This window comes from Folsomia candida, unplaced genomic scaffold, assembly GCF_002217175.1.
Source record: "Folsomia candida strain VU population unplaced genomic scaffold, ASM221717v1 Fcan01_Sc001, whole genome shotgun sequence".
In the NCBI taxonomy this organism is placed as follows: Eukaryota; Metazoa; Arthropoda; class Collembola; order Entomobryomorpha; family Isotomidae; genus Folsomia; species Folsomia candida.
Window position 1 is genome coordinate 26,825,241 of NW_019091193.1, and position 25,673 is coordinate 26,850,913.

Here is a 25,673-nt window from a genome sequence, read left to right on the forward strand (position 1 = left end):
GTAATTCAACAGAAAAACATATTTATTGATTTTCTTCTAATTATTCTAAACTAAATTAACAACTCGGATGAATTCGTGCGGTATTGGAAAATAATCTTTCAGAAATGTATCGATATCCGAGGTTTTCAAACAACCAGTACACGATTCTCATAAAACTCTCCACTATTGTCCTCCACATGAACCTTGATTTTTCGTATATCACGGAGAGGGTACCCATGTCCTTGACCACGATAGCTTTAATTGGTGGGGCTGGAACATGGTTTATGGAAAAATAACAGATTTCCTCAGATCCAGCCGAACCGATGGAATAAATTCCGTAAAACATTAGCCCGCAAGCCAAGAAAATTATCAATGGGACGAAGACTAATGCCCAGAAGTCTGACACGTTTGGAACACGAATATGACGTTCCCCTCTAAAATGCGGCACACCTGAAGTGAAGATAGGAGACGTTCGGTACGACTCCTCTTCTTGTTCTTCCGCAGCATCATCGTCCTCTGGAGTGAAGGTTACTCGATGGTAGGGCCTAGTCGCAGGACCATTGCTGTTATTAATACCCCTCTCCACAATTGTTCTATATATCGCAGTAACGTTGGCATTGCAGTCAATGGGCATATACTCCATGAGAAAACGATCATCCCTTTCAGTCCTAGCACAAATTTAGAGGTAATTTAGTATTTAGAATAGTTCGACAAAAATCTGAAGTGCAGTCTCACCTTTCATTTGGATCATAAACTCCAAACTTAGAAATTTCCTCAAAGAATGTTCCGCAGCGAACTCGATACTTAAATTTGTAGGTATGTTGACCATCGGCGGGCGTAATTGTTTCGAGTAACTTCACATCATGCCCTTGCAACGGGGGCTGTGAATTAAAAAAAACTTGAAGTTCACACAACTTAGCTAAATTCCATCCAAGTAAATGTCAGTTATTATTAGGTTTAAAGAATTACCAAGAAAGAAACTCTGATGAGGGTGAGGTCAGCGTCGTCACAATCATAGTTCAACAAACTGAGTCTGCGAGCGTGTGGGGCTTCGACGCGCTTTACGGTGCCCACAGCGATCAAGAGATCGTTGTATCTGAGGCAGGCCTTCAGGATTTCTCGAAGACCCCCACCAGCGACCAGAGTTGTTGGGGTGCATCTTTACAACACGTACGTATGGAATCAATATCAAGTTAAACATCTAATTTGATTAGGATAATTAGGTCAATTCATGCATGTATTAATTTACCTGAAGTTGATGAGATCATTGTCCATCAAGAACTCTGAGACTTGCGCCCCTTGCAACCACTGGGATGAGGGCAGTTCGGTTGCTTTAGGACATGCTTCGCAGTCGATGCGCACCTTCACAGAAAATTTAAAACTTGTTAGTTTATTTGCATCCCATCTTTTCTATTATTATTTATTATCCTCCTCACCATTATCATATTGTCGGAGAGGTCAACTAACGAGTCAAAGTTCGTCCTGAATGTTCCAAACCCCTCGCGGAGGACTTTCCAGATATTGCATTTTTCAATATCTTCACCGGGTTTCATTTCCGTAAGAAAACTTAACTTGCTCATAACTCTGGGTTCCCAAATTGTGTGTAATGTCCAGTTGGACGACTGGCTTCCCCACGTGAAGCCCTGCTCGGCGAGATAGTTGTATAACATGTCGGAGGACAATTGAGGGCTGCGGAGCCGCCAGAGATTGGCATCCTTATTGGTTTTCCACATTTAAAAATGTTTTTTTTTCTCTTGTAGTCCGTCGAAGTCACGACTAAATTCTAGTTCAGATTTACCAAGTGGTTGGAACTGTTCAGAAATGGGTGGATTTGGAAGGTTATATGGAAAGTGTGTCACGCCTTCGTTTTCGTTACAGGATGTGAGATTCAGTTCAGATTACTCGGAGGCTGACACATTAATGTGTATCTTAGGTCCCATATAAATAATATCATCCTTTGTATGGAATTTTGGTGGAGTTCCAACAAATTAAGAATCAATCCATCCTAGATATTTGTCTGGCTTGACCATTAGAAAGGTAAATCTTGTGTAGAAATATTTTATTCAAAGTTACTGATAAGATTGCTTGATCAGGTAATTTCCCATGTGCAATGGGGTTTGACGAGTTTATAATGAAAGTTATGTGTTCTCTTAAACTCTCTTTTGGATTAAATAAATCATGCTAAACAAACTTTGTACATTTCAAACGGACTTTCAATGAGTATATGAATTTTGAAGATGGGTCACTGCTTTGCATAGTTGAGCACTCATTCCTTCTATAAAATGAAGCCAAGTAGTATTATGCTTCGATTAATATTATTTCCATGCTCAATTCTGGGCAGGGTTTTTGTTAGTTCTGATACAAGTTCTTCTCATTAAATAAATGTATGCATTTTATTACACAACTGTTTGTATATTACATACCCGGAAATAAAGGAGGCAGCATATTTTGGTAGTACAGAATAATAAAAAGAGCAATAAAGAAATATTCCTGATTTAACAACAGTTGTCAGCAGTATGAACTGTTCTTGTAACAGTAAAAATAACAAAAAATGTGATGCTTTTTCTCATAAATTGTCGCATAAATTGTCAAATTAACTAATTACTTAACTACCTAATAAGTTTACATTGGAAGAGAGGGAAGAGACTTACATACTACGAACAATGTGATGATAATGATCACCGTGTATAATGTGTAAAAATTGGTGTAAAATTAATCTTCACATAATCAAAATTTGGTTTGAAATTGTTTTGATTCCAATTTTGTCTGGATAAGTTCTAATTGACGGCGTGCCTCACACTGGGGAAAGTTGGCAAGGTCGTAGTATTGAGGAGCGATTTGCAGCAGCCAGTCGGCCTTGACATCCGTAACGGTGCGAATGTAGTTTTTGGTAGTTAGGACAAACTCATTGTAAACGACCCAGTCTGGTTTGTGGTCGAGACATGTAGATGGGTGCAGTTGGACTGTTTGGTTGTCTTTTATCGTCAAATATGTGCCATTCCTTTCTAAATGGGCGACCTAAAGTAAAATATATAGCAGATTAGAATATGCACAAGTTACGAAAACTTTTTAATAGTTGTTTCTCTAGGAGAACACGTACTTGCATAAAGAATCCAGCCACTTGTGCTTTTCGTATATTGACGTAATACTCTCGTGATGTAAATTCGGTCGAAGTACGCTTCAAGTTGAACCTGTCCATGATTCGGGAGAGTTGTTGTCTTACGTTGTCGGCAGATTTCAAACTGCGGTAATTGATAAAGTTTTCATAACACCATTGTGGGTCTTCATGATCTAAAGCAAGAGAATGAAATTGAAATATTGTGACAAATAGTTATAGATGAAGCTATACTTTTGCTGGACTTACTTTGCTTGAAGGCGTGGAAAACGTTGAGAAGGGTCAAGTGATCCCCGTCAATGTGAGCGAAACGTAACTTTGCGTCGTCAGCAGCCTTTTTAGTATCGTTTGGCCGAACAAAGCATTGTGGAACTGTGGGAAAATTGCATTACAAGTTAGTGGATTGAACAGTGAATTTGCATGGCTTGACAGGTGTACCACTTATACAAACCTGATAACATGGCCGTGATGGACAATATTTCATTCGAACAGTCAAACTCGGTAGATGCAATTAACATCTTCGAGAGTTGGGGATCCAATGGGAACTCAGCCATCATGGCGCCCAGCTCGGTCAGATTTCCATCATCGTCCAGAGCTGCTAAATAGTTTAATAGTTCCAATGCCCTCATGAGCGTCTCGGGTGCTGGGGGATCCATAAAGTCAAAATGCACGAGGTCATCAATTCCAACTTTCTTTAAGTTTAAAACGACAGATCCTAAGTTTGATCTCAAAATTTCGGGGTATGTGTTTTCTTGCATTTCATTCTTGAACGCTTTCTCGGTGTACAGTCTGAAAAAATTTATTCCAAAATTAGTAAAAATCAATACAAATGTGTGATTAAAGGCATTTTGTAGCCTTGTAAACTACGGACATTTTTTCATGTTGGTAAAGTGTGTTTTGGTCAACTTAAACTTTGCACAATTCAGAGTTACAAGGTTACGCGTGCAAAAACATATTTGAAAACTTACCTGAAACACTTTCCTGGCCGAGTACGCCCAGCCCGTCCAGCTCGTTGTTGTGCAGATGCCTTACTAATTGGCGACACAAGTAGAGATTCCACCCGAATTCGGGGATTATACACTTTCTGTTTTGCAAATCCAGGATCAATCACAAAAACGACACCGTCAATGGTTAACGAAGTCTCGGCAATATTGGTTGACACTACCACCTAAAATTAACCAATGGCACACTTAAATTTAAATATCTTGGAAGATTTAATTTTAAATAATTTCTTCATACCTTTCGACCAATGGCACCATTCGCCTTCCGTGGCGGAGCTTGTTCAAAAATTCTCTGTTGTAGATTTGGAGGTAGCGTGGAATACAACGGTATACATTTCAAGTCGCCAATTTCCGGTCCGAGATTATCCACTTCACGTTTAATCCGTTTGCAAGCCTCTTCAATTTCTTCTTGTCCGGTGAGAAAGAGGAGAACGTCGCCCTCCGTTTCTTCACACATGTGAATCTGAATAACAGTCCGGATCGCGGCCTCAAGATAATCTCGCTCTGGCTCCGGAGTGTAAAAGATTTCGACGGGATGTGTTCTCCCGGGCACATTCATGAGTGGCGCGTTGTCAAAGTATTGCTGAATAAATAATATGAATTAATTAGTTGCATATTTATGTCCATAAGATTTATCGCTGTCAACTAACCTGAAACTTTCCAGCGTCCAATGTGGCCGACATGACGACCAATTTCAAATCGCTTCTCTGTTTGATAACTTCCTTTAGCACGCCCATCAGAATATCTGTCGCCAGTGTCCTTTCGTGAGCCTCGTCCAACAAGATGACCTGATATTGCTCCATCATGGGTTCTGACATTCCTTCCCGGAGTAACATACCGTCCGTCATGTATCTAAAAGTTTAAATATAATTGCAATCAGTAATTTTTCAATGGAAATTTATCAAATTAATGTTAATTTTGTTCACAAAATCACAAAATTTACAGCTTTATAACCTATAAAGGTGGCGTTAACATGAAAATATAAGAAATGTGTACTCACTTTAACACCGTCTTCGAGCATGAACAATCTTCGAATCGAATACTGTACCCGACCTCTTGACCCAGACAGACGTCCATCTCTTCCGAGACACGTTGCGCCACCGACATGGCGGCCACTCGCCTCGGCTGAGTACAAGAAACGCCCCTCTTTCCAACCGCCTTGGCGTAGTCGACACACCACTGTGGAATCTGTGTCGTCTTGCCAGATCCAGTTTCACCCACGAGTACGATAATTTGATGCTTGTGGATTAACTCCATGAACTTATCCTTGTACTCCCAGACCGGAAGTTGGGTCCGTTTTTTGAGAAGTTCAAAATATCGTGGGGTGAACATCATCCCGGTGTGTGGGTTGAGTTGTACATCAGGTTTCACCGCCACACCAACACTTGCCCCAAGAGCCGGGGTGGTAAACTCTGCCAATTTGCTAGAAATTAATTAAAACATATGCATTAATTCCATGATAACATACATATTCAAATCGTTGTATGCATAAATAACTCACGGTTTCTTAGCCAAATTCGTCTCCGCCACGTCCAAACGGGGTCTTCGGCTGGCCATCCTGACGAGTGGGAGTGAATGAGTGGGTGGATCGCACACGAATATGTGAACTATTCAACAATTATAATACACAATTTACTACTTATTTTATCTTAAAAAATCTCTTGATTTTTCCAATCAACCTCTATACATTACTTTCTACCGGCTGAATTTTAAATTTCCACAAAAAAAGACTGAACTTCAAACTTCAAACTTACCGACAAAGAAAAAATAGAACTGAGCAAATTATACGCCGAGTTTCGACTTGGACAAACCACACAAGTCGGACAGTGCGATGGGGGCTGTGGGTGTGTCAACTATAATTAATTAACTTGTCGACTTTTTAATTGTCGTCTTGCCGAAAAAGAAGTGCCAAAAGCGTGTCCGACAAGACAACGAGGAGAGTGCGAGTGTGGAAAAGGCTGGATTTTTTGAGTGTCGCTTTGAGCGAGTGAGACGGAGGCCGCCAACTTTGAGTCGCCACGTTGGATGAAATAAACCACGTTTCTCCCCTCTTTCTTCACATGAGTGGGGAAAGCGAGTGTTTAATTAAATAGGAAATAGTTAAACTTGGTTAAATAGACTGTTAAACTAGCAGTCTTTCTAGTTTTAGGACAATTTAAAAAAATGACACAATTTCACGAGATGGGGATGGACGACCGTCTCCTTAAGGTAAAAGTGGTCGTCGTCAAAGTATTTTAATTGTTAATTGTGACGGAATTAATATAAATAAATTGTAATTGTTCTTTAGGCGGTCGCAAAACTGGGTTGGAAGGAGCCTACAATGATTCAAGAGCGCGCCATCCCGCTTATCTTGGAAGGAAAAGATGTCCTTGCCCGAGCGCGGACTGGTTCCGGTAAGACGGGCGCTTATGTGCTCCCCATTCTTCAGAAGTTACTCGTCATCAAGAACACGGCACGAGAACAGAGTATTCGTGCTCTTATCCTCGCCCCAAGCAAGGAGCTGTGTCACCAAATTTTGAAAAATGTCCTTGAGCTGAGCTCCTCCTGCTCGAAGGATATGAAGGCGATTGACTTGACCAGCACGAATTGTGCAGCCACTTTGAAATCACTTCTCGCCGAGAAGCCAGATATCATCGTGACGACGCCGACGAGAGTGTTGTCCCATATGCAAAAGAAAAACCTGGAGGTGAAAGACTCCCTCGAGTTTGTCGTGATTGACGAGGCTGATCTCATCTTCTCGTTCGGATATCAGGACGATGTGAAAAAACTGATTGGATTTCTACCCAATTTGTGCCAGTCGATATTGGCGAGTGCTACGTTGTCGGAGGATGTCGTCGCTCTAAAAAATATGGTGTTGCACAACCCCGTCATTTTAAAGTTGCAAGAGCCCCTGATTCCGTCGGCGTGTCAGTTGGCGCATTATGTTATTCGGGTAATTAAATATTTTTAATTAGTCAATTCATAGAAGTATTTGTAACAATCAACAACGGTGTAAACTTTATAAAAAAAATTTCACAAATCTGTAAGACAGTTTCATCATTCATTATATTATCCTTAGTTTGTACACCCATCTCACAAAACAATAGTTTACAAACTGAATGTGAATAGATCAGAAATCAGGTTCATCATTAACTAATTATTATTTTATCCATACAGGCCGAAGAGGAAGACAAATACGTCCTAATTTACGCCTTATTCAAGTTGAGACTCGTTCGAGGAAAGTCTCTCATCTTTGTCAACACGGTGGATCGCAGCTACAAGTTGAAATTATACCTCGAGCAGTTTGGAATCAGCACGTGCGTCCTAAACTCTGAGCTTCCACAAATGTCGAGATGGCACACGGTCCAACAATTCAACCTGGGCGTGTACAATATTATCATTGCGAGTGATGACAGGATCGTGGACGAAGCTGGACCTAGTTCTACTGCTGCTGCTGCGGCTTCCAAAGAAGGCGAAGGTCACGACGAGGAGGATGTTAAGGATAAAAAACCTGATAAAAAAGACGACAAGAAGAAGGGTGACAATAAGCAGAAGAGACGTGATAAGGAATCCGGTGTATCAAGAGGAATTGACTTCCAACATCTCTCAAACGTTATCAATTTTGATTTTCCACTGGACTCGACCGCTTACTTGCACCGGGTGGGGAGGACGGCGCGTGGAAATAATCAGGTAAGAATTGGCATGTTGTGTGACCCCTGGCCTTATTTATTTTTGCTACAAGTGTGTATACATATTTCGTTCATTTTTATTAGGGAGCAGCCTTGTCGTTAGTCAGCTCAAAAGAAACCGAGCTGCTGAATGAGGTAACATTCTTTTTTGTAAATTAGTTAGTGATGCCATAATCTATATATGCAAATAGATTCTAGTTTTGTTCTTGCTTGTCTGCAGGTTGAACAAGCCTTGGCCGACCTGAGTGGGGAGGTCGACTTGAAAATGAAGCCATTCAATTTCAAAATGTCTGAGGTAGAAGGGTTTCGCTATCGGGCCAAAGATGCGTGGAAAGCAGTCACTCGAATTGCAATACGGGAAGCTCGAATTAAGGAAATTAGATTAGAAATGATGACATCAACCAAGTTGAAGGTATTTGACAGTACTAACTATTAATGTATGTGCATCATTTTAACCAAATTTACTTCCCCTGTTTTATCTCCGTAGTCATACTTTGAAACCAACCCTCAAGAACTGAAAGCTCTCCGACATGATAAAGCCTTCAAGGTGGTGAAACAGCAACCCCATTTGAAAAACGTTCCCGACTATATTGTTCCAAAGACGTTGAAACATTTGCCAATCAGTCGGGCAGGAGATGGTGGACGGGCGTCAATTTTTTCGGGGAAGGGTAACCAGCGGAAGAGGAAAGGAGGATTCAACAAGGGTGCCGCCATGAAGGTGTGCAAAGCAAAGATTTTTTTAAATTGTTTTATTGGCTAAGAAAATTTGACTAAACATTATGTAAAAATGTGCAATAATTTCAGAAACGGAAGGAATCTCCCCTTCAGTCAATGGAGTTCAAAGGGCTGAATAAGAAGAAACACAGGAAAGTTGCCGATAACTTAGAGTAGTTAATTTTATTACTATTTTTTTTTAATTCGACACGGCTCCATTTTTGTAAAAATGATTAAGTGTGCCCACGCGACGCTATATTATATCGTATTAAGTATGATAATAAATTTGATGACAGATTAACTTTTCAATATGTGTTATGACTTCTTTGATGTTGATAAGTATTAAGGTGTGGATAAATAATATAACACAATACATACAGTTATAGAATTTGGTCTGACAAGGGAACATACCGAGGTGTCCAACGAGTTAAGGGTCGACACCTATACCAAAATGACCACAACACATGACTTATTAAACAAACTGAAGGAATTTCCGTGTAAAATTCACTTTTCGTCAAGTTGTGACGATATTTGTGACGAGCGCATGACCATCGGGTTGCCAGAGAGGGAAAGGTCGGCCGCTGAACGATCAGGTCGACCACAGAGAAGCGTCGTCTTCAGAGATTTCAAATTTTTGCAAATTTTGAAACAATTTTGAAATTTTTAAGAAATTTTGAAAACATTTTTTTAATTTTGAAAACATTTTTTAAGTTTGAAGATATTTTGAAAATATTTTGAAATTTTGAAAAACTTTTTGAAATTTTGATGAAATTTCGAAATTTCTAAAAAAAATTGAAATTTTTAAAAAGTTTCGAAATTTTGAAATTATGAAATTTTGAAAAAATTGGAAATGTGTAAGTTATTTGAAATTTGAAATCTCTGAAGACGACGACGCTTCTCTGACCTGATCGTTCAGCGGCTGACCTCTCCCTCTCTGGCAACCCGATGGTCATGCGCTCGTCACAAATATCGTCACAACGTGACGAAAAGTTAGTTTTACATGGAAATTCGTTCAGTTCGTTTAACAAGTCATGTATTGTGGTCATTTTGGTATAGGTGTCGACCCTTAACTCGTTGGACACCTCGGTATGTTCCCTTGTGAGAATCGCAGTTTAATCTGCTAGTAAACTTCGCATATTTTACAAATTCGACATCTTTGCAAAGTTTACGGGTGACTGAGTTGTTTCATGAAATGAATTTTGGTAGGATTTGCTATCAGATAGTTTAATCGACAGGATGGGACGGCAATAAAATTAAAATAATATTATTTAAGTGTGCAATCTGCTCTGCTTCAGTCAACAGTGTTCAATAAGTACATTAACATAGAATATCCTCATAGAAATTTCAAATTTTATAGGAAAGTTCCACAAAAATGAATATATAAATTAGCAAAAGAAATCTCAGAAATCTCATCCAGATTATGAAAATCGACCGAAAGAAATCACGAAATCTCATACACCTGGAACTCTTGTACATACATCCGGAATCTCATGATTTCTCAACCGTGGCCAAAAATGCTGCATTCGCTCCGTCTCTCTGTCTCTCTTTAAAGTTGAAGATTACAAGAAATTAACAGAAAATGGAAGAATAGAATGACTGCTCTGAATTAAAAACATACACGTTACGCAACTCTCCTCTGGACTGAATGTTGGTCATGGGATGCCTTCCTGCACCGCCTGCGAGAAGGGGGATGGCGTCTTTAAAGGGCATTTAAAACCAGGCTTCGAGTACGTAAAAGCAGGTGCTCGAGCAGGATAATAGGAATCTCCTCGCATGGGAGAGCTATCTAAATAGTCCTTTCTGCATTGTTGACTTGACTTTGTGGAGAAGTTAACAAACCCGAATTCGAATTAGTCAGTCATTATCAGAGAATGATGATGATGCAATAATAAAAAGAAGGAAAAAGGGAAAACTTCGCATAAACCGATTCATTATGAAGTAAATTATATAGAAATTAGAAGATTTTGACTTCATTATAATTCCTGGCAACTGTAAAAAATGTAACTGTCTAGAATTTTATGCAAATATGCATGAATGTAAAAAATAGAACATTAACATTTACAACGTAAATATTTTTTGATTCGACTACGTCAATAATTTTGCGTCTAGGAAATAACTAGACTCAGATTTCCAGTATTATCACTTAAAAAAAACTACTGAATTTGGTAACTAAATTGATATTTACTTGATTTATGCAAACTTGTAAAATAAAATGGCACATTTTCTTGATAAAAATTTCCATATTTTTTTGCAAGTCGTTACACATTCTTCATACTCCGTCTGATATTTATTTCTTGTTGTTCTGTCTCTTTCGCCTCCTTTGTTTGACACCCATAGGAATAAAATAATGGTAATATTCCATTGTTATAAAATTCTTGTAATGGAGGATGTAAGCCTCATAAAAAATAAGTCGGTATTTAGCAAGCAGGCCGACAGGAGAGGAGCAGAAATGATAGACATCATAATAAAATATCATCAAGAAGAACACGTCAAACCATTTGATTCGCAGTATGAAATATAAAATTCATATTAAGATCCACTCGAGAAAAAATTATTCCGCGTCGTCACAATTCCTTATTTTATTCAATTTTACCAATCTTATATGTAGTCACACCTGGTTTGGATTCGTAGATATTAATCTTACAAGTTGTATCTCCTTTTATCACGTCATCTCCACCATGTCACCTTTGACATGGGGATTGAGGGTCAAAATCGGTCAAAAATCCTCCATGAAATTACTGGACTTGCGCGTTTTAATGCTCGTCAAGAAGAGTTTTACATATGCATGTGACTCCTGTTTTTCTGGCCGATCTTGTTTTCACTTTGAGATTCGGTGGTTTTGGTTTGTTACCAAGTTGAGGTTATTAAGCAAGTCAGACAACCTCATTTATTCGGAGACACCTTTCCTACCACTTCTCCAAGAAATGTTTTGTCTTGTGATATAGATAAATATGATACGTGTGTAAAATCATATCATAACATTGGAGGAGAGGGCACGCACGCAGTTTATAATTCGATCGTGGTCTGATGATCGGCCCTGTTTTCATTTTCGTTTTCATACCTTTCATACCTTGAGTAATAAAATGAGCTATGAAATTTTAGTGCATGTAAACATGTTATTTTGTAATATTTTTTCCAAAGATTTAGTGCATGTATAAGGAAATTTCGAAATTTCGTTTGAAATTTGAAATTGTTACCAAAAAAGCACGGCATTTTTGAAACCCTGCTTTTCAACGAGTAATGTACACATGGAAGAATCGACGCTAACATTAATATTCATATGTAGGACTTCTTTTACATACACACAATACAACTAAAGTGTATGTATAATATCGTTCTCTAATTATAAATAAAACAGTACATACACCTGCTTAATAAACGTTCCCACTGTCATGTTTTCTACCCAGGTAATTTAATTTATGTGCCCTTGATTTAATTGGCATCGACAAAAATTGGTACAAACAAACAACAACAACCAACCAAGTCCTTATTAACCATCGGTGGACAAGGAATAAATATGATTAAAAGTTATGCTATCCCATTAACGGCAAATTTCTCATTTTCCTCACCTTCCCATTCACCTTTACATAGGATTCTGTATAGGAAATAAGCCAGGTATGCACTAGATATGTATGTGCATGCCGTATTTTGTCAAGTTGCTTATTAAGCAGCCAAGCTTATGGGGGCGGCCTAATATTCGAAACCATCACCACCACCACCTTATCCCTATTCAATTCTTTTCTCGTAAAAGTTTTAAGACTTGTTTAATACACAGACATCTCCTGCTTTTTCGTCCATATCATCGTTGAAGTCGTTCTTCTCATGCAGTCAGTAGGACTGAGCAAGCAAGTAAAAACTGTATCGCCATCCACAAATGTATTGCATCAATCCTGTTGTAACGAGAGAGAATATGTACATGTGTAAGTTTGGTGGTTGGATTTACCTTCCTTTTTACCTGCCCATTCACTCCACGGACGGAATGACGACGATGAAAAACAACGGATTGGATTGGATTTTGGTCGAACAAAAGTAAAAGAAGAAGAAGGAATGTTGTGCTGCCTGCAATGTAAAATGCATGCAATGGAAACTTACATATGTATCTACGTATCCTTTGCCACCCTCTGAAATCAAGTCAATCCTAAAAGTTTAACCGTATCGTCGTATTACATATGCCCTACACTGCACACCTCGATCATCATAATTATAATCCCTCGACGACGACGACGACGACGACGACCAAATCCGTCCCAGCGAATAAATTATCAACTTAGCAGAGAGCCACATAGATAGCTAAATGTCGTAAGGAAGGTTTAAAATTTTGGAATTCATGAGGACGAGGGGTTTGTTGTTCATGGGACCAATTTTTGGCACTTGAGCCTAAAGTAGTGCGAATTCAAAGTGCAGAACTTGGCATGCATGAGATATTTGGAGGTGGTGGTTTGGTTTGGGCAGAATTATTATCATCCTCGGGCTGCTAGAGGAGTGGAAGAAGAAGAATTTAAGTGTTGTTTAACTTTGTAAAAGGCAATGGCATAAGGTTTTCTGTGTGTTATTTAGCAAAATAAAAAAGTATGGTTGGTTGCTTGCTGCTCTGCTCTGCTCGTGGTGGTTGGTGGTGAAATAAGTACAATAAAAGGTAAAATAGTGTAGCGTTGAGGCTGAGGGGGTTGAGGCTGAGGCTTCAACTTTTCGACCAGTTTTACTTACCTGCATCATGTACTTAGTTAACTTAACTAACTAAAGAGCCAATATTGTTATTGCGGCATGGGAGAAGAAGAAGTTAAGGAGAGAGAGAGATACACACAATAAAAGTGGATTGGATTGTATTAAGTATTATTAAGTAGGCCGTATAACGTTACCTTTCAAACTGTGAGTTAACTTGGTTTCGTTACATTTTATGTAATAATAAAAAATAGGGAGGCAGTGATGATATTAAGTTGATCATAATTCGAAATTTTTCTTGGACGACGTCGTTCTCCTCTTTGTTTGTGCTGGTTGTTATCGTTTTATTGCTATTAAGTAGTTAAAAGTCAAGTATTGGTGGCGTTATCGAGGTGTGTCTTCTTATCTGTCTCGAAGGGTAAGAAGACGACGACGAGACGAAACTTGCACAACGAAAACAATAACAAAAGACAGTTAGTTAGTCATCAGTCATTGCAATACGTGTGTACGTACGTTATTAGAGGTTAAATGCTGTGATTAATAATTATTTATTCTATGTAGTGCGTTAAGTTAATATTGATTGTCCAGAGGGACGTTTTTGCCTCAAGAGTTCCATTCACCTTGCTGGATTCTTGTTATTACTCATCCGTCCAGTCGTCCGTTCAGTGACTACTGAAGCCAAATTACGTAATATTGGCAGTTATTAAGACAAGAACTAATAACACCTTCTGGTAAAAAGAAGAAGAAGAATTTTACGATCGTGCTGTGGTGGTGGTGGTAGAAGAGTGCTGATGACAGCAAAGTATTGGTCATTGCTGCCAAGTTTTTCGGCCTGACTGGTGCCATCAGGGTGACGTTACCTTTAGTAAAAACAGGTGTACTTTTTCCGTGAGGGACCAAAGTAATCAAAATATTTCAAAATATTTTGCTCAAAAGTAAAAAGAAACAAACAAAGTTTAATAACGACCGTTGCCGTCCTTCAACAACAATAAACCATTTTTTGTGCGTAATAAAATAAACCGGAAGAAAATATTGAACTGACTTGACGGTTGATATATTTTTGCAAGCTGTCATTTCCTCCTGAGAAGAACTCTGCTGGAGTGTGGAAAAAAATATGCTTATAAATACAATCGAAAGTTAATCCGTCCATTTTGTGGTTCAACTCTTGATTTTATTTTATCGTCTTCGCCCCCATGATATGACCACCACTGTTGGGATCAACACCAATAATCTCGAGGTAAGATAAGGTCAATTTTTTGTGATAATACTCCCACCCACCGCACATTATTAAATATTATGGTTAAGGAAGTGTAGAACAGTGGCTGTGTGTGTGTGATCTGTGTGATCCGCTTTTCGGTTTCCTACGTAAAAAGTATGGATTTGTTCGTACAAAAAAAGAAAGAATGTATAGTGAAATTATGGTGTCAGTCGTTGTTAGTTTTTGGTAAACCTAAGAGTAACGTAACGACAGAAGGAAAAGTAAGCGAAATTATTTGCAACAAGTCGTTGTTGCAAAGGTACCGTTTAATTTTAATGATGGTTGGTGGTGGTTTGGTTGGTGGTGTGGTGTGGTGACCGAAAAAATCTTGTTATCTCACTTTTTTTCTCAGAATTGAAAGATGTGGGTATTAATTAAAATTATTATAATAAGGACCAACCCGAACTAAATATTTGTATAAATAAATGACCTCTGTTAATGTATGAATGAGCTTTAATCCACCCAGGTCAAGTTCATGGTTCATGATAAGTTCATGGTTTATGATAAGTTTATCTTTTTTGAGTAGGAAAAGAAAGCGAAAAGGTCATGTTTTCATTTTTATTGGTGTCATGATACATATATTCAAATGTAGGAGGAGGTGACAGACAATGACACATTTATCCATATAAACTAGTTGATAACTGATAAAAATAGTAGGGTATCAGTTTTCATTTTAGGTTAATTAGTGTGACTCGGTAAAGTAAACTGGACTTTGATGACGAATCAAGTACACACAACAGGACAGGACAGGCAGGACAATAATAAATAGTAGTACCAATATTTTATTGTCCTCTCCTCACATGCACTCTCACTACTTACTTATCTCTAAAAGTCTGTGTAAATATTGATATCCAATAATCCTCAACATTTGGTACACATTTATTAAAGTGACGAATTTAAATCTCAATTTGACAAGCCACTCCTGGACATGATATGTAACGTACCTGTACTTACATACGTGTCTAATTAGCATATCTATTCGTACAATAATCACCCAAATTAATGACGATATCATCATCATCGGTACTATCCTCGCACTCAGCCCTTGCACCTCATTTGCATATTTTAACGCATTCGCGAGAGCCATAGAGTTTATTCAACATGGAAAGCTCGTATCGCCGAAAATGGGCTATTGAGATTTATGCAAATGAGGTGCAAAGCCTAAGTACGGGGATAGTATATATATGCATGCATAACGACATACTAAATGTGAATAAATGTCGTCATCCACCAAATGTTGTGGAATTCCGAGGAATAACTAAAAAAGGCGACCATATAATATTCATCACATATTGCAAATATCATCATCATCATGGATAATAAAATGTCAGTGTATTATTGACTCGAGTTGATGATGATGTAAATAATGCAGATCCATCGCAGGGAAATTTATCCATAAATATTCAAATATCTCTCTTTTACTAGATCGTCTAGCACATAATATTGCACAATATGGACGGTCTGTTCTGTTCTGTTCACTGTTGTGTTCTTGTTATTCTGATGAAGCCGAAAATGAAATCAATGATCACACATCCATAAACCAAAGTCAAATCATGCCATCACAGCTTCATAATTGCAAACGTATGGTCTCTGCGGCAGAGAATAAATCTTGCTCGCACCGGTCCATAAGCGGTGCGACCAAGGTGCCAGCACACTTGCAAGCATTGAAAACTCCACTTCGCTTGCTACAGGGGACCAACACATCTAACATGAGTTTTTTGTGCATAAAATTAAATGGTATCAAAATTTTAAAAAATGCAATTTAATTTTTTTGTGAGCATAATTACCAAGATAATTTGTTAAAGATAGTGCTGGTATTACAGCCACTTGGAACAACTTAATTCCAGATTTTTTTTACATTTAATAAAAATTCTTACTCGTATTCTTTGCGTTTGCCCCCATCTATTCATTTGTAAATCTGAACAGTTAGCTGGCAACCTGAGATTACGAGATGGGAACGGTGCGAGCAAGATTTACAGTCTGTCTGCGGTAGTTATTCTAATTGTAATTGTGACAAAAATTGCTTGTCCACATTTTCTATAAACGGAACCCAGTCCAGCTCCAATTTCTATCTTGTAAGAAAGTTTGGTAAATGCTTCCTGATTCTCGTGTAAAATTGTAATTTGGACGAAATTGGTTATTTTGCTGCTGCTGCTTTCGACGGTAATACATACACCTTGTCAGTTCAGCCGTGACATGGAGTCAAATTCCAAACCACAATGGTAGCAAATTAAGAGTATATCTATTACCCATTATCCATTCATGGTTAGATCGAGTATTGGTATATCCAGGCAGCAAAAGAGTTTATTAGACCCAATTGTTTGTCAATAAATCCGTGTCATTTCCGGGAAACACTGGGTTCTTTCTTCTCTCGTGAAGGTTTGTCGCGTGCGTGTGACGACATTTGATTGGAATGCAGTCTTGTCATAAAAATAATAAGCTCCAGGATCCCTGGCAAGATTAATAATGGGGAAAAAGTGATTATAGTTGACATCGTTGTGGGACGACTGAGTTGTTGTGATCGATTTATCAGAATTGTTCCTTCTAGTTAAAAAAAGTACCAAAATGTCGGTAGTTTTCATAGAATACGCTGCCAGTAAGTGTAGTGGGCAGTTAAAAAGTTAGTAATTATCTTTAACCGGGTTGTAACACTTGTAGAGAAATTGTGTGGGCATTTTTCATTAAATTTTTTGTCCTGATTCCCCAGAAGTGAAGAGGATGCTGGCTGGTCAGCAGCGCCTGGAGTCTTCGCTAAAGTCGCAAACTCTGCCCCGCCTGGATGGCCAAGACGAGGAGGGTGACGTTCTCGAGAGCCAGTTTGAATTACTGTCCATCGCCAACTCTTGTCCAGACTTGACCCTCCTCGAAATCGATCCCCTCCTCCAGCATGAAATTCCAAACAACAACAACTCGTCACATCCCTCGTCGGGTATCGATGTGGTCGACGGGATTAAAAGCGTAGTGCCGGGTGGCGTTGGTACTACGGGCAGTTTTAGGAGGAGGTGAGTCTAAATTCATAGTGTGAAGGAAAATCATTGCGAATTTCATGATCAAATGTTATAGCACATACATATGTAAATCACTCAGAAGTTGCAAAAATATCTAAGCGTAATTATTCTCTCTTTCAGCACAAGCTTGAGCAGCCTGGGAGTCGAATGTGTGGACGGAAATCATCACGAAAAATGTAATGGATGTCCCTCTAAATGTCCCCTCGTTCAATCTTGTTGCGTTGCTGGTCGTGCCGGCGTCGGGCGCGCCTCCCAGGTCATAGGTCATTTGGAAAAGACTTTAAAAAAAGAGGCTGTCACGTCTGGTCTGATCTCCAACGACTTTATCCGCACCGCTCTACGGGCCTCGCACGGCGGAAGTAGTGGGTCTGGTTATCTACACAAATCAATCTCCACTCCTTCCGTGACACAGTAGTAAGTTTTTTCCATCCATCATCTCTAAAAGTCTGGGTCATTCGGCCGAGTCGTGGGAGCAAATTGCGAATAAATAATAATAATATTTGCAACCTGACTTTTATGCACCTCGTTCAGTATCACTAACCAATATTTGTAGATAGTTGGCCAATTCGATGAATTTTCACGATGTGGAATTACTGACACGAGTCATTCATACATATTTGTATGTATCATATTATGGCAAAGAGTTATTTATTATCAATCTGGATTTTATGCTGCTGCCCGAATGTACATATTACTTATATAGATAGCGATAAACGAGGGAGAGAGAGAGAGATAACTCCTGGCCTGGTGCTGGAGAAGGATTTATAATGACGACGAGTTAGTCAATATATAGTCGTTTAGGTAATTTAGTTAGTTATCCAACCTGTTGCAACTTGTATTATCGTGCCACTCGGCTGTTTTGTACGAGAGTCCATGTATGTGCCCCCGCCTAGTTTAGTTAAAAGCAGTCCAGTGTCAGAATCGCAGCATTGCGACCAATTTGCGAATTTTGTTCCAACTTGTAACAAATAATTATTTCTGCGCTTTCAGTTTCATCTCTACCGTGGGAGGAGTCGGACCACAGCACGAACTCTACCAAAAATCCCAACACCGCGTCCAATCTGACGCACATCAACACAGTTCAAAACGCAGCTTTTTTCGGAGGAAGCACAAATCCAAGTCAAACCTGGTCCCATCCGGACCCCGCTTCGCGAATAAGATGGATGGCGTTGGTATGATAACGACGTCCTCGTCGCTCTCCTCCATCAACGGGTCTAACCCGTCACAGTCGCTCGCCTTCGCCGCCTTGTTCGACCCTTCGTTAGGACTGCAGGATTCCGACGCCGAGTGCTGGGCGCTTTCCATGAGTCCTGAAGTCGTCTCGCGGCTGGAGGACAAGGAGGTCAAGAGACAGGAGCACATGTACGAGCTCATTCTCACAGAAAAGCACCACTGCTTAACGCTCGCCCTCATGCAACACTTGTTCGTTGGAGATATGAAGAAATATGGCTTCGCGAGAGATGCCCGACTTCTGTTTCCAGAGCTGAACAAGCTTCTCGAGGTAAGTCGCTAGGCAAGGTCACGAGTTTTGGCGTGACTTGCCTCACTTTAAATAAAAATGTTTAGAAAAATATGAAAATTTCTTATGTATGACTTTTCTTGTTTTAAGGTTCACTTTTCATTCCTGAGACGGATGCGTGAACGACAGCTAAAATTTAGAGAATTGGGACAACCAATGGACTCCCTCACGGATATTTTGATCGACCAGTTCACGACGGAGCAGTACCACTTGATGATCCGTCTGTACGGCTTGCTCTGCGCGTCCCATACCAAATCTCTTGATATATTCAAGAGCCTGATTAAAGATACAAAGTTTGCTAGTCTTGTGGCCTCGTGGGATAAGGAGGTGAGGAATAAGTGTCCATTCACATTCACGCAACCAACCACCATATGTTGCGAATGTAGCACTAAATTATATTCAAAATTTTTGAATTTTTTTGCAGAGTCTTCTGGGAAGGAAAAACGTACGAGAATGTCTCCTTCTCGTGGCGCAGCGCATAACGAAATACCCTCTCTTGATCGAGCCCATTTTAAAAACGAGTCTAAACGCGACTCCACAAGAGAGGGACCAGATACAAAAGGCGCTTGGCTTCTCTCGCGACCTCATTTCCAAAGTTGACCAGAGGGTAGCGCAGAGACAGCGGCTGCTCGAAGTTTGTAACCGAATCGACCCCAAGTCTTTCACAATGGTGGGACAGAGGCGGCGCGGAAGAGACGACATCGTTTCCCTTCCATCGCGAAGGCTCCTATTTCAAGGACAGGCGATCGTAAATTGCAACAGGAACTCAAATCCTGGTGGAGGAGCGCCGGCGAATAGGAATATTCCATGCACCGTATTCATTCTAACTGACTCGCTCATTTTTACACAAGAAATTAGTTTAAAGTTTCACTTTGTTTCACCGGTAAGTTTTTCTGAATATAAAATACTTGTTAACAAAATTTTGTAGGAATGGATGAAATAATTTGTGTACTATTTTCTAGCCGGGGATCGTTATGCTGAATAACTTAATCGTGCGAGAAAATGCGGGCCAAACTTCGTCCTTGTTTTTAGTTCTTGGGACAGGAACATCTAAACCGGAAATGATTGATTTACAAATTATTCATCCGCCAAATAGGGAGAAATGGCTGGAGGAAATTCGGTGAGTGCCTTTAAAAATCAATATTAAAATGCGCGCAAATACTTATCAATTTGTATTTACTAATTTTCTACAGAAGCGCAATTTCTAAGTGTGTCGAAGAAACCGAGACAGGGTCCGATGGCGATGAGGAAATTGATTCGACAGACTTGTCCGACGTTAAAACGACGAAGGCTCTCGGTACGTAAATTAAAGTCACAATTTGAAACATGAAATGTAACGCAGATTTTATAATTGGACTTACTTCATGATTGCAGAAGAGCTTCAAGAGCAGGACAGACAACTTCTCACCTCTCTCCGTTCCAGGGCCAGGCTTATTGAGAGTCTTCACGTGGAAAAACCGTACCACTGGGTGCCAAGTAACTTTGAAGGAAAAGATGATCTACTAAATTCTCTGTCTTCAACTTGTTCGGTGAGACACTTTCGATACCCGTTCGTTTGCTAGGTCGTTGGCAAGTGCGTTAATTTATATTTTGTAAATATTTTCTTAGGAGGTACAGCGGGTCATGAACATTTGGGAGGCGAACGCCAACAGCAGCGTGAACCGGAGTGCAAGTTGCGTTGGGGAGCACGGGATGCACGGTGCTCTACTCGGCCTTCCAAAACGTGCCGATACCTTTGGTGGCTTCGACAGCCAGCAAAGGTCTGCCTTCGATTTGGCACAATGTACAAATAACAAGCTGTTGATGGAGGTAATGCATGACAAAATTAAATTGAAAAGTGAGTTTGTGCCGAACATTTATTAATTAATTATTTTACTATTTTTTCTCGTAGATGGTTATCCACCTTTCTCAACTCTGTGGGGAAATGTTTAGCCAAATGATTCCTCAACTCATGCCGAGCGTATACCAGACCCACCACCAGTTGCAGAGGAGGATGGAAGATTTGCGAGAAGCCCAGCAGCGACTGGAGACCGAAAAAGCGCTCTTCCACCAAGACTTGGCGTCTCAGAAGGAGGCCCTCGATCGAGAAAAGGCTGAATTGACGCATTTAAAACAAACATTGCAAAAGGAGCAGGAGGACATTACACAACAAAGAGAGCAGCTTTACAGGTAATTGTCTAATTGGAAAATTAAAATCTTACGGGTTAAATACACATTTACTAGTAAATAATTTATTTTGTGACAGGAAACTTGAGGCCCAACAAAAACAGATGCGACTTCCACACGAACCAATTTCCCCTCTGACAGGGACTTCCTCCTCCTCGTCTACCTCATCTGGCGATAAAGTCAACACAAATCCGCCTCAAATTATTCGACGTCCACTCCCAACGGCACCAAATTCCTCCTCATCTGCTTCCTCTAAGCCATCAAATAACAATCTCCCAGCGCAGAACGGTGTTAAAAAGCAGCAACTTCCCCTCTTTCTAGCGTCCAATTCATCCTTCAAAGTTGGCAAAAGCAGCTCTTGTTCGGATAATGTGCCCCAACGAAATGCAAGTGTTGGCTCATTCCGAGGAGGAAGTGTTGTCTCCCCACCGACCAGCGGTTCTGCGACAAACCAGTCATCACCCCTCGACCCTTCCCGTCTACCAGGAAAGGCAGCTTCTTCTAGTTCTAGGAATTCGTCACAGTCTCAACAACAACAACAACAAGTTCAGCAACTCCTCCCACTCCGCCTTAGTGAGGGCAGCGGGGGCGGTGGCAACAATAAGACGTCCAGTCTTCCCCGTGGCGTCGGAAGTCGCTCAGTATCCAGCATGTTAAACCAAATGGATGCTAATCAACAACAACAACAACAACAAGGGTCAAATGCAAACCAACATCATCTCAGAAGTAGTGCAAGCACGACGACATTTTCATACAATAACCACCCAGGAGGAGACAGCAATTTGAACCAGAGGGTGGGGATGCAGTCTAACTCGTCCTTCCTGTACGGTCCTGTTTCACAAAGTGGGGTGAGATATGCCTACACGGATGGCGGTGGTGGTGGCGGAAGCGCCCCAAATAATACCAGTCCACCCAGAAATGGACACATCAACGAAAATAATGACGGACTTTCCTCCGTAATTCACCGCCGCGCTGGCAGTTCTCCAGTCCCAATGTCAAGCGTGCAACAACAGTTTCCACAACAGCAGCAAGCTAGACGACCTCCGGGTCAGGAAACGCAGTATCATCAACACCAACACCCCTTCTTCCGACAGAGAGAGGATGACGGGGAAAAAATTTTGTTCTTGTAGAGGAAATTTTACACCACGAGGAGTGAATAGTTTTTAAAATGACAAATTATTTCTGCTAAGAAAAAAAGAAGAAGGCTTCAGACGAATTATTCACAACGAATTTAACAATGTGTTGGTGATGTCAGTCAGTTGAATTAGTTTTGATGGAGTGACAGTTATGTTAAATTAAGTAATAATTTGGTTAGTTCGACTCCGCTAATCGCGAGGAAATATAAGACAACGAATTTATCCCATTTTTATCCTAAACACGTACCTAATTTTTAGCAGTGGTGATGCGCACAAAGTATTTAAAGACATTCCGTGTTTTTTATCCATCCATCCATATCATTCCAAAATATGCAAAAACTTGCCTTTTTTATCCGTAAAGTGTCCTTGCCAATTTTTATGATATTTAAAAATAAAAATTAAAAGATTTGTATAAAATAATTCCAAAGTATTTCAAGCTACGATAAATTAAGACACGATAATAATTAAATGACTCCATGCTTATCTTTATCTAAAATTTTATGTCAACCACGTTTATTCAATTGGTACACACTTTTCATGCTACGGGTGGTGCTCAGTATAAAAAAATGATGGACATTGAAAATCAGGAAGAATTTAGATATCCAATTTCCCTTTTACAATAAGAACAACGTTATCATGTACCTGCCGTTGAAGTTGAAGAGTTGACCATGTATTTACTTTCGTACTAACAAGGAAGTAAGCAGTTCTTCGTATGTGTATGTAGAAAGACCATTTTTACCAGACCACAAATTAATTAACGATGATAAATATCCCTCACGCTGTAAAGTTAACCTTAAACCGAGTGATAATTGTACATAATAATCTTAACTTCTAAGTTATTGGTATTTGTTGTTGTTACAAGAATGAATGAATGGATGTCAATATCATGCCACATGCATAAGTTAAGTTTAGATACTTAAATATAAATAGCCGACTCGCAACTAATCCACTACTTGACATCGAAACTACATTTTAGTCATTTTTTATGTTAATGATGATGATTAATCACAAAAGAGGTGAATAAATAAAGGAGACAAGTATAATTCAATTGATTTAAGGACTGATTTTTAATTTGCTTTCAGCGTAATATTATAAAAGATCGCTTCAAATTTCAAATTTAAAAAATTAACAAAAAAATTGTAAATACGAATTTTCAAGTAGAAATTTACTTCTTCTTAGATTCTTTCTTTTTCTTTGCAGCGATTTTCTCAAGTATAATTCAATTGATTTAAGGACTGAGAAGTGGAGGAGTTTATATTATATAATGTGCATTTTTAATTATACGACTTGTTTTCTTAAATCTTCTTTAGTTTCTCTAGTAGTTTCATGACTTTGATCAATGCGCCCACCTTCTTCTTCATTCTGCGCTCTTTATTTTTCAGACAACGAATAAAAGCCTGGAAGCAAGGAAAATTTCATATACAGACCCAAAAATTAAACCCACTCGAAAAATTAATTTAAAAACCACGCATCATAATTTTAGCTAAACAAATCCCAGTAAAAAAACTTACCCGCTGTTCTGCTTTACTCATAGTTAACCAATTTTTTGGTTCCTTTGGCATCTTTCTAAAATATGACAACCCACAATTATTTTCAACTATTAATGAACTTTGCTATATATTTATAATTTCCAATGAACAATACCTTCAAGAGCACTTTTCCAAGTTATTCGTAAAGAACGAGTAGAAATGTCCGGTGGTAGAGAACAAATAGTGGCAAGAAGTGCAGTAGACTTGTTGTGTCGAAAGGGTCAAACGGACGAGTGAAAAGTTTTCACGTGTGAGACTGATGCCGGCTTCTTCTGCAATTTACTGGGACGGGATTGGCTGTCCAGCCAGGCATCAGCTCAGCACCGATTCCTCTGCATTTCTCTGGTGGTCGTTTGTGGTGGTTTGCAGGCACTACATCTCGAAAGTACATACAAGAAGGAGAAAAGTGAGACTTTAGTCGTAAGTGTAGGAGTTATGTGTGGAGAGGATTAGTGGTGAGGTTGGTGGTGATGCATGATGGTGTCTCAGGAGAATGTGGGGAATACGCGACTCCATGGTTTTTATGGAATCTCACTTTCTCGCGTTTTGATCACATTCTACGATATATGTTGTGAAATGTGAGTTGAGATTATAGATCACTGGATTTTACACGAGTTTTGCATATTTGCCTGCTTGCCAAAATTATGCTGCCCAGTAGATACGGGTCCGTGGAAGATGACCACGCGAGGAGGAGGGTTGCGCCGAAGTATGAAAATGCTAACCGTGTGGGGATGACGGCCAAAAACCGCACCCAGCAAAAAAGTGATTGCCGATGAGACATGTTTTTCACTCCTTTCCATTAATTGCCTTGGAGAAATTACATTTTTAGGATTTCATGAATTCAAATGAATGTTCCCTAAGCTCACATTTACGCGTTTGTACCCCTTAAATTTTATACCTTTTTATAGTCATCATCATCGTCACAACTAAATTAAGCAATTGTACCGAATAAGTGTTCAAATGAGCCAAAGTAATGTTTGTGAGGTGGAAGTTACATGATATAAAAATTATCAATATGTACACATGCGATTTTTCTTAACAACTGAAGTAACTTGATTTCGTTATTACTTCATAATCTGAAGTCTGAAATCATTCATTTCAGCCAAAGAAAATTCGTGGAAACTTATTTGGGGTACATAAGAACAATTCTATTGTTCCAAGGTTCCAAGTGTATAACATAATTCCATGTTATCCTCCGAAACCAGTATCCATTCAGTGACAAGTTCGTATATGGTGCTGATGAGTGACGGGTCGGCTCTTATCAGAATTTGGCTCACTCAACGATGAGAATTAATTTTTTGAGCATAGTGATTCGATTTCTGGTTTATTCATCAGTCGTGCTGATCCCGTCCTGGAGTGATTTTGTTCTCAATCCATTGATACTAATTTGCGCCGCCGAGAAACCTGATTTTCTATCCCTTCATCATTGGAACGAAAAATTTCTCGGCGTTGTCCTCTGCTACGTATTAAATTTGTGCAGTAATTATTAGGTCAGAAAAAATTACGTATTTTGTATTTTCACTGGTCCAGTTACGTTTTGGGGCTGAAAAATTTTTTTTCGGTTTGGAATTTTGTTTTTTACCTCTAAGTTCTCCAGTTTCAATGTCAAGCAGCGTGCAACAACAGTTTTCACAACAGCAGCAAGCTAGACGACCCCCGGTCAGGAAACGCAGTATCATCAACACCAACACCCCTTCTTCGGACAGAGAGAGGATGACGGGGAAAAAATTTTGTTCTTGTAGAGGAAATTTCAGAAATTTTGTGTTTTGTGTTTGTGGTGATGCGCACAAAAGTATTTAAAGACATTCCGTGTTTTTTATCCATCCATATCATTATCATTATCATTTCCATTAAATATCATTATCATCGTCACTAACCAAAATATAAACCAGACCACAAATTAATGATTACCGATGAT

At 39.4% G+C, this 25,673-nt stretch overlaps 4 protein-coding genes and 1 long non-coding RNA gene across 8 annotated transcripts; 2 read left to right on the forward strand and 3 right to left on the reverse strand.

Moving 5' to 3' along the window:
- Window position 1: 1 nt before the first annotated feature.
- LOC110863082 lies at window positions 2-2,004 on the reverse strand. Its single transcript, XM_022112315.2, has 5 exons — window positions 1,416-2,004; window positions 1,229-1,341; window positions 949-1,138; window positions 715-860; window positions 2-647 (listed from the first exon to the last, which is right to left on the reverse strand). The coding sequence occupies exons 1-5, from the start codon at window positions 1,710-1,712 to the stop codon at window positions 56-58; spliced, it is 1,338 nt and encodes a 445-aa protein (XP_021968007.1). The 5' UTR covers window positions 1,713-2,004; the 3' UTR covers window positions 2-55.
- A 343-nt stretch (window positions 2,005-2,347) lies between these two features.
- LOC110846367 (putative pre-mRNA-splicing factor ATP-dependent RNA helicase PRP1) lies at window positions 2,348-6,044 on the reverse strand. The gene is made up of 10 exons (XM_022093091.2): window positions 5,850-6,044; window positions 5,597-5,702; window positions 5,096-5,518; window positions 4,746-4,947; window positions 4,334-4,678; window positions 4,063-4,262; window positions 3,546-3,883; window positions 3,344-3,466; window positions 3,080-3,270; window positions 2,348-2,997 (listed from the first exon to the last, which is right to left on the reverse strand). Exons 2-10 carry the CDS (start codon window positions 5,650-5,652, stop codon window positions 2,707-2,709), a joined length of 2,169 nt encoding a protein of 722 aa, XP_021948783.1. The 5' UTR covers window positions 5,653-5,702; window positions 5,850-6,044; the 3' UTR covers window positions 2,348-2,706.
- Window positions 6,045-6,126: 82 nt separating this feature from the next.
- LOC110846377 (probable ATP-dependent RNA helicase DDX56) lies at window positions 6,127-8,786 on the forward strand. The gene is made up of 7 exons (XM_022093103.2): window positions 6,127-6,303; window positions 6,383-7,027; window positions 7,252-7,764; window positions 7,848-7,898; window positions 7,984-8,175; window positions 8,251-8,481; window positions 8,568-8,786. Exons 1-7 carry the CDS (start codon window positions 6,259-6,261, stop codon window positions 8,652-8,654), a joined length of 1,764 nt encoding a protein of 587 aa, XP_021948795.1. The 5' UTR covers window positions 6,127-6,258; the 3' UTR covers window positions 8,655-8,786.
- A 3,901-nt stretch (window positions 8,787-12,687) lies between these two features.
- On the forward strand, window positions 12,688-23,274 carry LOC110859616 (A-kinase anchor protein 13). Of its 4 annotated transcripts, none has more exons than XM_022108585.2 (12): window positions 12,688-14,376; window positions 17,105-17,399; window positions 17,526-17,819; window positions 18,396-18,906; window positions 19,015-19,251; window positions 19,349-19,807; window positions 19,887-20,044; window positions 20,118-20,221; window positions 20,299-20,453; window positions 20,533-20,733; window positions 20,816-21,093; window positions 21,170-23,274. In XM_022108585.2, exons 2-12 carry the CDS (start codon window positions 17,116-17,118, stop codon window positions 22,218-22,220), a joined length of 3,732 nt encoding a protein of 1,243 aa, XP_021964277.1. In that variant the 5' UTR covers window positions 12,688-14,376; window positions 17,105-17,115; the 3' UTR covers window positions 22,221-23,274. The 4 variants fall into 4 exon arrangements, with proteins under 4 accessions (XP_021964277.1, XP_021964290.1, XP_021964272.1 ...); XM_022108598.2 differs by lacking the exon at window positions 12,688-14,376 and adding an exon at window positions 16,347-16,472; XM_022108580.2 differs by lacking the exon at window positions 12,688-14,376 and adding an exon at window positions 16,479-17,017.
- LOC118435639 lies at window positions 23,046-24,279 on the reverse strand. Its single transcript, XR_004834935.1, has 3 exons — window positions 23,871-24,279; window positions 23,738-23,792; window positions 23,046-23,623 (listed from the first exon to the last, which is right to left on the reverse strand). It is a non-coding gene; the product is annotated as an uncharacterized LOC118435639 (long non-coding RNA).
- Window positions 24,280-25,673: the final 1,394 nt, after the last annotated feature.

Coding starts and splice junctions, on each gene's coding strand:
- LOC110863082 (XM_022112315.2), bottom strand. CDS start 1,712: ATGTGGAAAACCAATAAGGATGCCAATCTCTGGCGGCTCCGCAGCCCT. Junction 1,342..1,415: donor TCTCCGACAATATGATAATG/GTGAGGAGGATA, acceptor TTTTCTGTGAAG/GTGCGCATCGACTGCGAAGC. Junction 861..948: donor TCATCAGAGTTTCTTTCTTG/GTAATTCTTTAA, acceptor TTTAATTCACAG/CCCCCGTTGCAAGGGCATGA.
- LOC110846367 (XM_022093091.2), bottom strand. CDS start 5,652: ATGGCCAGCCGAAGACCCCGTTTGGACGTGGCGGAGACGAATTTGGCT. Junction 4,948..5,095: donor TGCTCGAAGACGGTGTTAAA/GTGAGTACACAT, acceptor TTAAACTTTTAG/ATACATGACGGACGGTATGT. Junction 4,263..4,333: donor ATGGTGCCATTGGTCGAAAG/GTATGAAGAAAT, acceptor GGTTAATTTTAG/GTGGTAGTGTCAACCAATAT.
- LOC110859616 (XM_022108580.2), top strand. CDS start 16,963: ATGTCGGTAGTTTTCATAGAATACGCTGCCAGTAAGTGTAGTGGGCAG. Junction 17,820..18,395: donor ACTCCTTCCGTGACACAGTA/GTAAGTTTTTTC, acceptor CTGCGCTTTCAG/TTTCATCTCTACCGTGGGAG. Junction 20,045..20,117: donor AAATGGCTGGAGGAAATTCG/GTGAGTGCCTTT, acceptor AATTTTCTACAG/AAGCGCAATTTCTAAGTGTG.
- LOC110846377 (XM_022093103.2), top strand. CDS start 6,259: ATGACACAATTTCACGAGATGGGGATGGACGACCGTCTCCTTAAG. Junction 7,028..7,251: donor TGGCGCATTATGTTATTCGG/GTAATTAAATAT, acceptor TTATCCATACAG/GCCGAAGAGGAAGACAAATA. Junction 7,899..7,983: donor AAACCGAGCTGCTGAATGAG/GTAACATTCTTT, acceptor GCTTGTCTGCAG/GTTGAACAAGCCTTGGCCGA.